This window comes from Melozone crissalis, unplaced genomic scaffold, assembly GCF_028551555.1.
Source record: "Melozone crissalis strain CALT ecotype California unplaced genomic scaffold, PUWL_Pcris_2 ptg000018l_1, whole genome shotgun sequence".
In the NCBI taxonomy this organism is placed as follows: Eukaryota; Metazoa; Chordata; class Aves; order Passeriformes; family Passerellidae; genus Melozone; species Melozone crissalis.
The window spans coordinates 24,241,554-24,255,807 of record NW_026535796.1 but is presented as its reverse complement, the minus strand read 5'-3'; the positions used below and the strand labels follow the sequence as shown (position 1 = coordinate 24,255,807).

The window sequence follows — 14,254 nt, the reverse complement described above, 5'->3', positions numbered from 1 at the left end:
CGATGACTGTTCCAGGCCACCGACCTGACTTTGTTCTACTGCACTCTGAAGGTATCAAGGGTTTTCCAGCAGTTCTCCAGCAAATAAGTAAAATTCTCAACTATTCCTGCACATCACAAGGTCAATCCAGACCAGGTAGTGTGCTTTGCTGATAAGGCTTTCTGTTGAAATGTGCCTAAATCAAATTCTTGTCTTCTGTTGCAGTGTAAATTTGAACTTTCCATATTTTGGTTTAGTATTTATAACAGAAAAGGCAAGGGGGATGTGACCTGAGCTCAATTCTGAATAATCTGAAATGGTCTGGTTTTTTATATTATCATACACTTCTGGTTTTGTGGGCCTTCTATGCAAAAGAATACATGTGTCTTTGTTACAGTTGTTGTTTTTTCTCCCTCTTTGTAGAGGTGTCTGATGAGAAAATAGGGAGTCATTTTCGATGCAGTATTTTAGACCTTCTGCAAGCTTGCTACCCAGCCTTGACTGAAGAAAGTATTACTAATGAAATTGTTTTATCACAAAACCTGGATCATATCCTAAAAGCACTGACATGTGTTGAACGTTCTGTGGGTGAGTTATTTTTGTGAACATAAAGACTGATTGATGTATGGATCTGAATTTTTGCTTTGGCCTTTCCAGGCAGCTGTAAATCCAGTATTAATGCTCTTTGACATATGCACAAATATATATTTTAAAAATCATAAATGCAAAGGGTAAAATTTAGCTGTAATTCTTATATTTGTTTTCACAGCTAAAATTCTGAATTTTTCAGAGTCATTATTTGTTCTATTTCTCTGCAGTCCTAGCAAGGAATTCTTTAAGTATATTTTAAAGTGGCACCTTATAGATAATTTGGTGTATTCTTACTCTTGCTTTTTTATATTTTTTTTTTTTTAAGTAACAAAATGGAGATAAACCTTCAAAACCTTTGTAATGTCATAATACCTTGCAATTTTCGTAGGACTGTCATAAAACATCTCATCTTTTCCACAGCTGCTTTTTCTTACAGCTCTCTTCATTATATAGTACTGGTGTTTCTCTTCTAGTCACCAAATTTCTAAATGGCTTTTTGGTGTTCTTAAAATATTTAATGAGCAAAAATTTAGGAGAGCTCTAAGAGTTAAATGTTATGGAGCTCAAGGATTGGTCAGCACCTGTGTTTTAGAATTAATGTTAATGGCACGAACTAGATATATTTTAGGTCTGCCTTAATATAGTTCTAACTTCTCAGAGCCGTGGTTATCAATTTAGATGTACTATAGTTTTATTCTGCTGTGAAAATTTCTCTTGGTTTCAATTGAATTATGATGCTGACAGTAAAAATGTCCCCTGCTTTCAGGGAGCAAGGGAATTTATTAAATTATAATGCTTATACTGAGATCAATAATTGCGGAGAGGAAATAAAGCTAAAGCATTTCTCTCTCTTTCTCCCCCACCCCCCTGCCTCCTTTCTTCTTGACATTTCATCCTTGAATCTTGTCTATTCTCTTAAACCAGACTCTAAAGGGAGCCTGCTTGGCACCTTGGTGGAGCAGGGCTCTCTCAAACCCATGGAGCTGGAGAAGCACGTGGTTTGGAACCAAACACAGCTCCTGCTGAGAACTCTTGACCAGCATAGCCAAAGCGTGCGAGAGAGCAACACACAGACAAACTTTGTGAAGGCCTTCCTTGACTACATCACTACTCTGGCTGCTGTGGTGTTACGGAGCTTGAATGCAGAGCTAGGTAAGGGCTTTCTGCTGGGAAGTCTGAGCCTAGGTGGAGATACACACACTGTGTAGGCTGGCCAAATTCTGGATAGCAATTGTGCAAAAACAGTTCCTTGCCAAATGTACCTACTACCTGTGCTTTTGATTTCAACTGATTGTTACTTTTTTTTTTCCCTTTTATTTCATAACACCTATGCCACCCACAGCTCACATGGAAATAGTTGATGTCAGCGGGAAAATGAGAACAGAAATGCTAACTACTGACCCAGACTCTGCACTCCACTTAGAGTGGAGACAAAACAAACAGCCCTTGAAATCCAAAAATTCCTAGCACTGCCCCTGTAAGGCGAGATTGATTTTTGCATCCAATAGATCAGCATGCTGTATAACTTACAGCTCCCTTAGAGGCAGCAGGCACTCTGCTGCTCCACAAGGGTAAGAAAAGAGCGTGTAGAAGACCAGCAGAGGTAACCAGGCAGAATTTTTTTATAGAATCAGCAGGTGATGGTCCATGAAAAGGAATGTACCATCAGCACATCAAGCTGTCAGAACAGCAGAACAATTCACTGTGCTCAGAGTAAAACTGCATATCTGTGACAGTGTTCACGGGGGTCTTATGTTGAGGGAAGAGACAGAGATCTGACTCTATGTTCAGAAGGCTTGATTTATTATTTTATTATATATATCACATTAAAACTATACTAAAAGAATGGAAGAAAAAGTTTCATCAGAAGGCTAGGCTAAGAATAGAAAAGGATAACATAGGCAGCTGTCTGTCTCGGACTCTCTCTCTGAGCTAGCTGGGCTGTGTTTGGCCATTAATTATAAACATCCAAGATGAGCCAATCAAAGCTCTACCTGTTGCATTCCACAGCAGCAGATAACTATTGTTTACATTTTGTTCCTGAGGCCTCTCAGCTTCTCAGGAGGAAAAATCCTAAATAAAGGATTTTTCATTAAAAGATGTCTGCAACACTTATCCATGTTTTCAAGTTGACACTAATTGAGCTGCAGTAATGTAAAATCCCACAGTACTGATTTCAGGGAGTACCTTCTCAAGAGGATAAGAAAAAAGAGCAGAGATCTGTTTGCAGACATGCTGGTTCAGCTCAGGTCACTGCCATGCCAGCTGTAGCTTCTGTATGGACATGATTTAGTCCTCACTGGGTAACTGCCAAAGCCAAAAATTGCACAAAAATATTCAAGGGCTGGGTGAGTTTGGGGGAAATGTTGTTGCAGTGGAAGAAGAAAGGAAAAGGTGAACTTAGGAGAATGTATCCAAAGTTATTTGCTGTAACTCAGTAGTGGACACAAATGCTTTCCAGCAGTAGTGGCCAGGGTTTCACTCCTTTGTAAAAGAACCTGTATGCCTATGAGTTCCCTCTGCCCTTGCTGACTGACTTGAATAGAGCATGGACTCACCAGTCTACATCCAGAAACTCATCAGGAAATAATTCTGCATGTTTTCTACTTCTCACTACAACTTCATATGTTGTTGAAAGTTTTTGAATTAGAGTTGCTAAACTGTTTGAACGTAGATCTTGCATAAAGGATGAAGAATCTCGACTCTACCTGTTTTGGTAATGCGTCCGACATAATATTGCCAGAATTGAGAGGCATATTATAATCACAAATGCCTTGCAATTTACTCTGGATTTTACTGTTATAATGTGAATTTAGAACTCTGTGAATTTAGTCAAAGAGATTTAGACTCAGGGCCTTAAAATTTATATTCCTAAAATAAAAGTTGATTAGTGTATTCAGCTAATGTGTTTGTATTATAATAAATATTCTGGTGTTTTTTTCCCTAAGATGTATCTGCAGAAGTGAAAGTGGGAAACCCATTTATACTGTTACAGCAGAGTCCAACTCAGCTGCTTTCCCAGCTTGTTTTTGAGAGACAAGTTCATCCTGACAGGTCAGTGCTTTTTCAGATTATATACTCCAGTAGGTTATTTTGGTATTGGTGACTTTTACCTCAGCCATTATTAGGTTCTTTGGCTACTTACCACAGGTGGTACAGCTGTGTCCCACCAGCTGATCACTTGATGCTGCAAGGATTGGTGTGCAGGGAGGAGCTTAGTCAGTGCCTTCTCCAGCCTGAAGATTTTTGATTGGGAGAACAGTGGCTCCATATTTTTAACAATTACTATCTGTTATGAAGTGAGAGTGGAATTATGTGGACTTTTTAAACTGTGTGACAGTTCTGAGGAGTTCACTTGTGGCTTGTCAATGTAATACAATAAAGTAGGCTAGTAGGTTTTAGTAAGAGTACTGGGCATGGTCTTGCCCTTGCAGGTAAAGTGGATGATCTGCCTCCTTCCACTGCAACTACTAAATTAGGTTGGCATGGAAACTGTCTGATTTGATGAGGTAGCTTTTTTAAAAGATGAGGTAGCTTTTAAAAAGATGAGTGCTAATGGTGAACTATTTTAGTAGCTTGCAGTTAGGTAAAAGTCAATGTTTGAGGAGTAAGTTCCTTTTCTATAAAGGAATGACAACCTAAGCTCAGAGTTAAAATAGTATGTGTAATCTTCTTGTGTATGTACCTGTGAAGAATACTAGGGGGCTTGTGTTCTTAAAGCATTTAGAAGATTTATGAAAATACCTAATTATAAAGTACCTTTTATATGTGCTGGGTAATCTGGTTCTGTTTTCAATCCTACAGACTTTCTTCTCTCTTGGCTAAAGAAGGGTTGAACCTGAACGTGCAGCAAGTCATTGTTAACTCTTGTTGTGAGCCACTCTCCTTGTGTATTGCAAGGCAAAATAGCCAGGCAAAGTCTCTTCTGACCAACATCAGCAACTTGACACAACAGTGTGCCTGCCACTGCCTGCCAGATGTTGAAATACCTATTCACAATTCTGCAGTGACCTCTGAGGATATCTCCACTCAGGCCTCATCCTCTGTGAATGAGTTGAGCCAGCACACACTGACTGCCTCCTCCCTGGACTTCCTGAAGTCTCAGTCGAAGCTGATGGCTACAGTGGCATGTCTAAGTGCATCTAATATACAGAAAGTTCACAAATCAAGTTTGTCGTGGATGGAATTTCGGGGCAAACGGGAAGCGCCCTTAGGCTTGGAGCAGATTTCCAGAGAGTGTGAGGCATTGTTGAAGGAGTTCCCAATATTGGAACGATTTCTTCTTGCTATGTTTGAGCCACTTTGGAATCAAGAGGAAGGTAACAGTTTGGCTGCTGTCTTCTCTGGCAAGGCATACATGTCTCTGGTGCTCCTGGGGTTACATTCCACTACAGCTGTTAAAGTGTTAACGGGAGTCTTTGAACAAGCTCTTGCAGCCAAGGACTGGGACAGAGCTCTGAAGGTCTTGGATCTGTACTGTCAGGATGTGGAGGAAGTGGTCAGTGTGAAGGATGCTGTGCTGAGTTGTGCAGCTGCTGAAGGTAAGAAGGATTAATTCAGGCTTTTTTCCTCAATCCTTTTTTTTAATAAAGAACGCAGCCTGGATAGAAATGCAGAAACTAAAGTAGTGGTCCTTGGGCAAATCCAGAGATGGAAATAGATAATTTTCCTTTCTTCATCCTGAATTTGCTTTCTCTGATGGTGTAGTTTCTGTTTCACAAATGTGCAAATCATGACCAATTTAGTACAAGAGAACAAGTACAATAGAATGCATCTATTTTGTTATTTTTATGTGAAGAGCTGAATACATCAGGACACAGTAATCATTGTATTGTTAATGGAACATCTTTTACAGCAGTGTCATTGTTATGCATGGATGATGTGATCTGTGAAAGGTGCCTTTTGGAGTCTGAATAGTAAGTACCTCATGCTGACTTTGGACATTTCCCAAAAATTTGATGCTTGGAATAACTTGCAATGATTTTTCAGCCCTGTCAGTGTTTCTTTTGTTGATGTGATCCAGCAAGGATAAGGATTTTTTTTTTTTTCTGAATTATAGAAACTGAATTTCAAATTAGTGTTTTGTTTCCTCCACAGATAAGGATGGTTGGCAATACTTGTTCCCTGTAAAAAATGCAGTGTTGAGAAGTAGCCTGGCCCTGCGCTGCCTGGACAAGTGGCCCCTTGATGCCTGTTTGGAAATTCTAGCTTACTGCATTTCTGACCTGGGCATACCTCATGAACTAAAAGCCAATCTGCAGAGCAGGAAGAAAGAACTTCAGGTTTATCAAAAGGTACAAAGTCATTCTTCAAGTAACTAGTGAGATGAAATAGGCAGCAGGAAGCAAATATTGGTTGCCCACTGAGAAGCTTTCACCCTTGGTTCTGTTTTGGTCACGAGAGCTTTTCAAGTCTTTTATCCAAAACAGTTCATGTGAAGTACTATAGTATCCAGTTAACACTCAGCTTTCATCCTTCACAACTTTCCCACTCACCTGTTAGCATTCTGGTCTGCAAACATGTTTAGATACAAACATTTTTGTGAATCTCATTGTTTTGCAAAGTATTTTCCATCCTATGCAAATTCTAGAGCCTCTGGAAGCTTTGCATGGTAGTTAATCATTTTACAAGTTTGAGAAACGCAGATGGTGTACAAGACTAGTGGTCCAAGGGGCAAGTTTGTATTGCAGTCAGTTCTTCTAACTGTAGTATAGTGCAGAAACTCTGAAATCAGACAGGCTGGCCTGGAGTTCAGCACAGACTGAAAAGCCAAACAGCAGAATAAGGAGCCATCCCTGCTGATTTCTGTCTGGTGGGAGTTCTGCTAACTGACAGCTCAGTTGTCTCTCTGTTAATGCCAGCAATGTCTGCAGTAAATGTGTACTTTTACATCCATAATTATTACCATCTAATCTTTCAGAAACCTTCCCTTATAAATGTGCTTTGTAGACTCATATCTGTGAAAACTGTGGAGATTTTTTTTTGAGTGCAAGGGCGTTATATCATCCCTGAAAAGGTCTGTGTGGTCTCCTTTTTGACTTTTTTGTCAAAGCTTTTGATGTGATGAGCTCAGCTGTTTTCTTAGGCTATTGATTGAGATAAATTGAGATTCTATAATTTATGCTACTCAATATTAACTTTTTCAGATTTTGAATGTGCAAAATGAACCATTGTGGAATGACTGGCAGGATCTGAAAAAAGCCTGCTCTGATGATCCTCAGACTGTCATGAATATCATTCTGAAAGCAAAGGTTAGACATCATCATCATGAATTTCGTTGAATTAGAATGCATTAAACTTCAAGTAAATAAATTCATTGAAATGGCATCTTAAAACAATGATCAATGGAGATTATATTGGGAGGAAGGATTCCTTTACTCAGCTCTGTGCTACAGAAACAAACAGAGATCTTTGCTTAGTATCAAGATTTACATGTAATTAATAATTCTTAAGTTTTAGTTTAAACTCTTACTCTGAGATATAACCTGTTCTTTTCTTTTACAATTTTGAAGATTTTAAAGTAGTATAACTTTGGTCATAATACAGATGTGATTATTAGAGAAATGCTAATATTGTAAATCTGGCTGGCTTTAAGTGTCTTTCTGAAAACTAGCTTGTTTACTGTGAGGTAAACAAGGTATTTTAAATGCAGACTGTGCCTGATTAAATTGGCTATCATCTTCCTTTGTCAGTGTAATTATTATTATTTTTATCTGGGAGAGGAGTCTAAGCTACAGAATCTCTTGATCAGAACTTTGGGAGGAGCAACTGTATCAGGAAGGGTAGAGTTTGTCCTTTTGATTTTACTTCTTTTTTAATTCTTTAGGATTATGAATTGTGTGAGGAATGGGAACACTTGTATCCTGTCCCAAGAGAAGACTTGATCAACCTTCACCGTGAGCACCTTCTCCACTTACTGGAGATGGGAGACATGGAAAAGGCATTGCAGGTAATAGCAAGATGTTCTCAGTCTCATATCCATAGATCAAGTAAGTTGACAGCTGTTTTGCCTGCCTTCACTGTGTGTGTTTTCATGATCTTTTTGGTTCCACCCTCAAGAGATGTTATTTGCTTAGATAAGCTTTTAGGATCCCAGCTCTCCCCTGTTATGCTTAAGTAAAAATCCAGCTTGGCAATTTAGTTCTTGGACCTAATAGTATAAATGTCACTTTCATGGAAATACAAGGCTCCTTTCATTTGAAAAATCATAATGAAGCATGTCAGTGCTGCTTAAGCAGAAGAATCAGAAGTGAAGCTAATAGCATGAATCAGTCAGCTGTGCCCAAATTAGTGGTGTGAACATTTTTGATTTTAATAATGGTGAAGCTGTCACTTAAAAAGTGAATTAATTTGTTTGCTGGAACACTGTAATAAACTGTTGTGGACAGAAAGCTGCCTTCCAGGAATGTTGTAGATTGTCACTGTGTTTTGTTTGGTTTTGTAGCTTTTACAAAGAATTGAAGACCCTGGTGTTTGCCTTGCCATCAGTGAGCAGTCCCTGGACCAGCATCCGAACTTGGCAGCCTCTCACTTCTTGGCTGATTACCTCACAGCTCACTTCTATGCCAGTCTGACAGCAGCACGCCGGAATGAAATCCAGGCACTCTATATAGGATCCAAGGTCAGTAAAACCCCTGCCTTGAGGGATTAACAGCAATAAAGAACTGTATAAGTAATTCTGTCATGCATAGTATTTTCGTAATATAAAAAGCCTGTAGGTTTTACCAGAGCATTCTCACCGCACCAGGTCTAAGATCCTGAGTCTCATGATCCAAAGGAAAGTTAGAGATGGCTTAAAGCTTCTCTTTCCTTTCTCCATTTTTGCAGTTCCATAGTATGAACAAAGCAGTCTTGGGTTTGAGCTGTGGAGAGTGGATTTACACACAGGCTGAAAGAGGAGAGGGTGGAATAAAATAAAGTTGTGGAGTTTATCAGAAAAGTTGCTATCTTTGTCCCAAGTGAAGAAGGAAGTATCCTCAACTTACTGTCTGTATCGGTAACATCAGGTGTCCTACGTATGCTCACCCATATGATGGTTTCTCCCAAGTGCCTTCCAGAGGTGGAGAGTATCACTCCTCTTTCTGGATGGCCACTGCCTTTACAGAAGTCACACAGGTCCTGTGCTCAGCCTGGGAATAGATGCATTAATCAGCAGATAACCTTAGTTGAATGCATTACATGTAAATAAAATGCAGTGCTTTTGGTAATATCTGTTTTGGTGTTGGACTGTAAGCAGCAGCTTGCTCCAGTGTGTGCCACAACAATGTTTTGCTGGGCTGCCTGTTTCTTTACTTGTTGCTTCTGAAGATATGACTTAGTTTGAAAAGCATCCATATTAACTGTCCATCTAGAGGAAAATTGCTCTTATTTTCTCCTTGTAACATTTCCTCAAATGATAGAAGGATAAGGATTGAGTTGATATGCTTCTTAAAGGTTTATTTTAATAAGAGAATGTGCTGTACTCTGCTACAGAATACTTGTCACAGGGTCACAGGTTTCACTCTTCCATATTCTCTGAAATAAGGCAGTGTTTTCATAGAATGGAAAGTGGAAGCTAAGTGATTCTGCATATCCTCTCAGTAGTTCTGTAACAGAAGTAGGAATTGGTCTGAGAAGTCCCAACCCCTTTTTTTGACCTCCACGTGTCATTCCATTCTCTGCATAAATTATTGCTCTAGTTTCTTGTCTTTAATGTCACAAAACCACATATTTAAAGGTGTGTAATTTTATGATACATTTTTTTTCTTGTGTCTCAGGTGCTGCTGACTCTGCCTGAGGTCTCCCGTGTTAACTACTTCCACCTCTCCTCAAGGCCGCTGCTCATGCTGGAACAGCTCCTCATGAATATGAAGGTGGACTGGGTAGCTGTAGCTGTGCAGACACTGCACCAGCTCTTGGCTGGGCAGGAAATTGGTATTACTGTAGAAGACATTGACAGTTTGCTTTCCAAGTATGCAGAAAAAGCTCTCAACTTCCCTTTCACATTAAAGGAAAAGCGATCAGGTAATTGTCTGTCAGAATGCTGGTTTTCATTTGGGAAAGAAAGGCCAAAATCACCCCAGAATAATTTCAGCAATCATGCCATAACATTTTTTAGATGTGTGCCTCCAGTCTCCCTCTAGCCCAGAACGTGTTCTTAAAGTCTTTGCCTTTCTTGTAAGTAGATGCTTTCAAGGACCAAGAGCTCCAAAAGTTTCTCAGACTTTTCTCTGTTGTTCCTTGTTGAGGTTTCTTTTCTTGTGTGATACTGATCAGTTCTATTTTACTCCTGTTTAATGCAAAGTCACCTACCACTTAAGCACTTCTAAAGCCTGCAGCCAGCTACATCTGCCCTCAAGGAGAATGGGGATTTAGTCTTCTGTAGTATTTCCTCCTACCAGAGTCCTATTCCTTTTTCATATAGAAAGCTTCTAGACTCATAGTTCTGTTTAACTATGAGTTACTACTAATTGTCTTGTCTCTAGCTTGTCAATCCCTTCTCATCCATGTTGTCTTTGAGTCTTGTGCACTTGGTTTCTTTTAAGGTTTTAGAACTGGAACAGCAGAGGGTGCTGCAGATCCATTACAATGCTTTTGTGTCACTGTATTAAAAATATGGGGTTCTGTACCTATTTGTATGTATTTATACCTGCTGATATGGTACCAAATTGCATTATGCCAGTTCCCAAGTGTTGGCTTCATTTTGTGATTTAAAGATGCAGCTCTTGCTAGCATAAAAGCATCAGACTTAACTAGCTCTTCGTGCCAAATGGTCTATAACTTTGCAAGTATGCATGTTCCTTCTACCTCAGTGTGAAGCATTTAATATTAGCCATGAACATCTTGTATTAACCAATTGTTTTCACATCTCTGCTGTATTGTTCCTATAGCTGTCATTACTCCCTTGCTTTGATAAGGATCCCTTTCTTTGTTTTTTTGGTAATTGAGTTTTATACAGTTTGCATTAATTGCTGTGGATTAATTTGCTTGCAAAACATAGCCCTGTTTTGTGCTGACCTTCTTACATACTCCTGTGAATGGATTCCTCTAATCTTCTTGAAAACAGGGAGATGTATTGACCAGTATTGTCCTCTGTTTTTTTTTTCCCTCCTCTTTCTTCTCTTTGTCCTAGATTCTCTGATACGTATTCAGGAAAGTCTCAATCAGGTATTGGAGTGTGAAGCATTGTCTAAATCAGGATCATCAGAACTATCTCCTGTCAGCTTTACTGGTAAGGTTAAGACCTTGGTGCCTCTTGGGGTTTAACCTCAGCAGCAGCCACAGCTGCTTGATCATTCCCTTGTCAGCCCCTTCACAGGTGGGATGTAGACGAGATTTGGAAAAGGGTACAACATGTGGGTTGAGGTAAGGACAGTTTATTAACTGAAATCAAGTAAAATATAGTAATAATGATGATTAAAAGGGAGATAAGAAAAATAGAAAAGAAGAACAAAACCCAAGAAAAACAAATGCTATATGATACAATTGCTCACCACCTGCTGACCAGTGCCCAACCCATTCTCCTGTGTGGATCAACCCCTGCCAGCCGCTTTCTCCCAGTTCATTCCCTGGGTATGCCATTCTACAGTCCTTGAAGTTTTTTTCCCTAAGATTGTTGTTGTGACCTGAGGAAAATAATACACCTTGTATTGTCTGAGAGTTTCTACTCCCAGTCCTCAGACACAAAAAAAAAGGAAACTAAATGATTTAAGCCAGAACAACTGGAGAATATTTGTAGCTAAGAAACAGCCAGAAACTCTTCTGCAGGTTCTATTCAGCAACTCATGCCAGACATGCAGAGCCTGTGTGTGCTCTCAGGGAAAGACTAACAGAATATCGTCAGACCACCAAGAGTGATGATTTTAGCAAGTAATGGGCCTGGACTAGAGCTGCAGAAGGATATCCTGATCTGCAGTTTAGGGTGTCTGAACTATTTCCTGCTTCTATATCCTGAAATGACGACTCTTCTTGCTTACATCAAGTGACAGCAGTGTTTTGGATTGGGCTGTGTACCTCTTCAGTTTTTTTCTTATAATGGTCAGTCTGATATCTCTGTCCTGTTAAAAAACTGGAATGCATGGTTCTTTAATGTTTGTTTGCAATCTGCAAAACTTGAATGAGAATGAGTTGGCTTTAGTGAAATGGAAATTTTTATTCTTCTTTCGTTTAATATGCATGTACACAGAAGGTGGCTTGCAGGGCTGCAGGGATACGTTGAACTTTGTAATTAACGTGTGTAACTGACTCACATCATATAAACTAATAGCCTATCTAATACTGTAGATATCTCATTCAATGAGTATTTCATTGTTGGGGTTAAGATGCCAAAGGCAGCACTTAAATTCCTGCCTCTGTGAACTGATTTCCCCACAGCAGATTGAAAAGGTGACCAGAATAGGGAGGGCTAGGCTGTTGCTGGCCATGCCACATCTCCCCTGAGATAACAAAGGAAACTCCCAGTCTTCAGGAATGTCAGCACTGGGTATACTTAAGATTCTATTTTATCCTGTGTTACTTTTTGGTATCCAATGACCATTTTTTCTTCCTCCTCCACGTCTCTGCTTGTGATACAAAAACAGATGTTGACACATTGTCTTACACCTCTCTAACTGTTGTGGGAAAAGTCTCTTAATAAGTACATTCTCTTGCTTGTCAGCATTGAAGTACTGTAAGTTTACTATCTTAGTTTACAGCATATATATTCCTTATACAATGTTACTCTGCCATGCCTAGCTGAAAGGTAATGGTAGTAGTCATCTTGTGAGGCAGAAAGATCTTACAGCCTCATTGAGTCTGTAGTGTTTTCTGGTACTTGAGACTCTATTAAACAGCTTAAATCCCATTCCATATTTTTCTTGGCCTGGCTCCTTTTCAGGTGTAACCGTATCTGCAAGTCCCAAAGACAGAAGTCTGCCACAGAACTTGTTTCCTCAAGAATTTGTGCCTCCTGAGAAGCCACCACCCAAGCAGCAATGGATACCTGATGACACTGAAACAATATGTATGGTTTGCAAAACTGAACGCTTTACTATGGTAAGGAGAAAAAATTAAGTACAGACATTCCTAGAACTGTGACCTTAATATGAGCACTTCCTCATAGTCTGTTTCCTGAGAGACCTGAGCTACTTGAGCAGGTTTGTATGCATCACCATGGGTCCAACAAGATTGCCAGTCCTTTGGTATTTAACCATTGGTTTTTATTTAGAGTGGTTGAGGAGACTGGGAACAGATAGCTCCTTGCAGAGATCTGTGAAGTGATAGAGCCTAAAGAGGAAATCTGGTAATCAGAGAGAGGACAATTATGGGATCTCAAAAATGTGTAACACCAGCAGTATTAATATTCCAGAAGGCTGTCTAATTGACTCTGCTGGCAAGAAATAACATAATCACTGTATGATTCAGACTATGAGTATAGAAAATGAAATCTTTGCTCTTGGTTACACTTTTTCTAAAAATTATTGTTTCACAGAGTACTTGAGAACTGCGTGGGTGCTCTAAGGGAGAACATTAATTTTTAGTTTTGCAGGTGTGCTGGCAGTCTGCTATCTTCTGCTGCTTAGAAACAGTACAGTTTTCTCAAAAGTGTATCTGCTGCTTTTGAATTTGGAAATTTCTTCAATGGCATCAGGAAAAACAGTCTAGAGTTTTTAGCTTTTCCAGGACATGATCTAATTAGCTTTGTGATCAAAACTGGGATAATTTAAGTAATAGAAAGCCCAAGGCTGCTGCAAACATATTTTAAGTACTGGCCTCTGGGTTTGGGGTTTGATTTTTTTTCTTTGCTATGCTTTCTTCAAAAAGGAATTTTAACAGGGAGAATCAATCACTGTATAATTCTGAAAGCCTTATCCTGCATAGTGTTTTCTCTCTTCAAATGGAATAAGTTTACTCATGAGTAGAAAGAGACCAGGAGGGGACTTCAGTAAATTCTCTTTGTGGCTCATCCATGGCCTCTTGTGCTTAGTTTAACAGGCGCCATCACTGCAGGCGCTGTGGCAGGCTGGTGTGCAGCTCTTGCTCCACCAAGAAAATGGAAATAGAAGCTTGCAGAGAAAATCTGTCTCGTGTGTGTGATCAATGCTATAGCTACTGCAACAGAGAAAACGTGCCTGGCTCGGTGCAAGACACAAGCATGTAAGTCCTTCTGTCCTAGTTCTCCTCAGTTTTCAGCAGAGTGCAGGAATGGAATGAGAGAGACACAAGCCTTTGGATTTATCTGGGTGATGTAACATCAGTCATTTGGCCTCCAGCAGTTGGGATTTTCAGGTTTGGTGGGTGTGGGAATGTTCCTTATGCCTCACTTTTCTTTTCATGTTGGATAGAATATTGGAGGGCCAGGCAACATATTCTTTAGTTCTTTAAGTATCAATAATTCTTTAAACATCAATTAATCACTGACCTAAGAATTGAACGCTTTGATGCAAAACATAGCACAAATTGCTACAGTGTGACAAAGTTCCTTGCAGTATAATCAATTTCTGAATTGGTATTGCATGTCAACTAGCTCTGCTGAACATATCAGTGTTTTAGTTATTCCATAATCCCTTGATTATGGCTCCCTGAACCCTGGGAATTAAACAGCAAGTTTCTGATTAGATAGGCTTTGAAACTGCTTTTAATAAAAGGGACAGCTGTGATGACAGATTTTAATAATGTGGTTGCTTTCACCTGAGAATTGGACTGAAATTCATTGTGTGTACACTGG

General features: G+C 39.5%; 1 protein-coding gene across 5 annotated transcripts in view; it reads left to right on the top strand.

The window, feature by feature from the left end:
- The window catches only part of ZFYVE26 (zinc finger FYVE-type containing 26), a 46,394-nt gene that overhangs the window by 18,163 nt on the left and 13,977 nt on the right, over positions 1-14,254 (top strand). For all 5 annotated transcript variants that reach the window (XM_054275803.1, XM_054275806.1, XM_054275804.1 and 2 more), the window contains exons 16-28: positions 16-135; positions 403-567; positions 1,495-1,722; positions 3,519-3,624; positions 4,375-5,111; positions 5,668-5,864; positions 6,717-6,821; positions 7,397-7,519; positions 8,015-8,191; positions 9,327-9,573; positions 10,682-10,780; positions 12,425-12,582; positions 13,514-13,683. In XM_054275803.1, the coding sequence (XP_054131778.1) occupies positions 16-135; positions 403-567; positions 1,495-1,722; positions 3,519-3,624; positions 4,375-5,111; positions 5,668-5,864; positions 6,717-6,821; positions 7,397-7,519; positions 8,015-8,191; positions 9,327-9,573; positions 10,682-10,780; positions 12,425-12,582; positions 13,514-13,683 (2,632 nt within the window). The remainder of the gene's footprint in view (positions 1-15; positions 136-402; positions 568-1,494; positions 1,723-3,518; positions 3,625-4,374; positions 5,112-5,667; positions 5,865-6,716; positions 6,822-7,396; positions 7,520-8,014; positions 8,192-9,326; positions 9,574-10,681; positions 10,781-12,424; positions 12,583-13,513; positions 13,684-14,254) is intronic.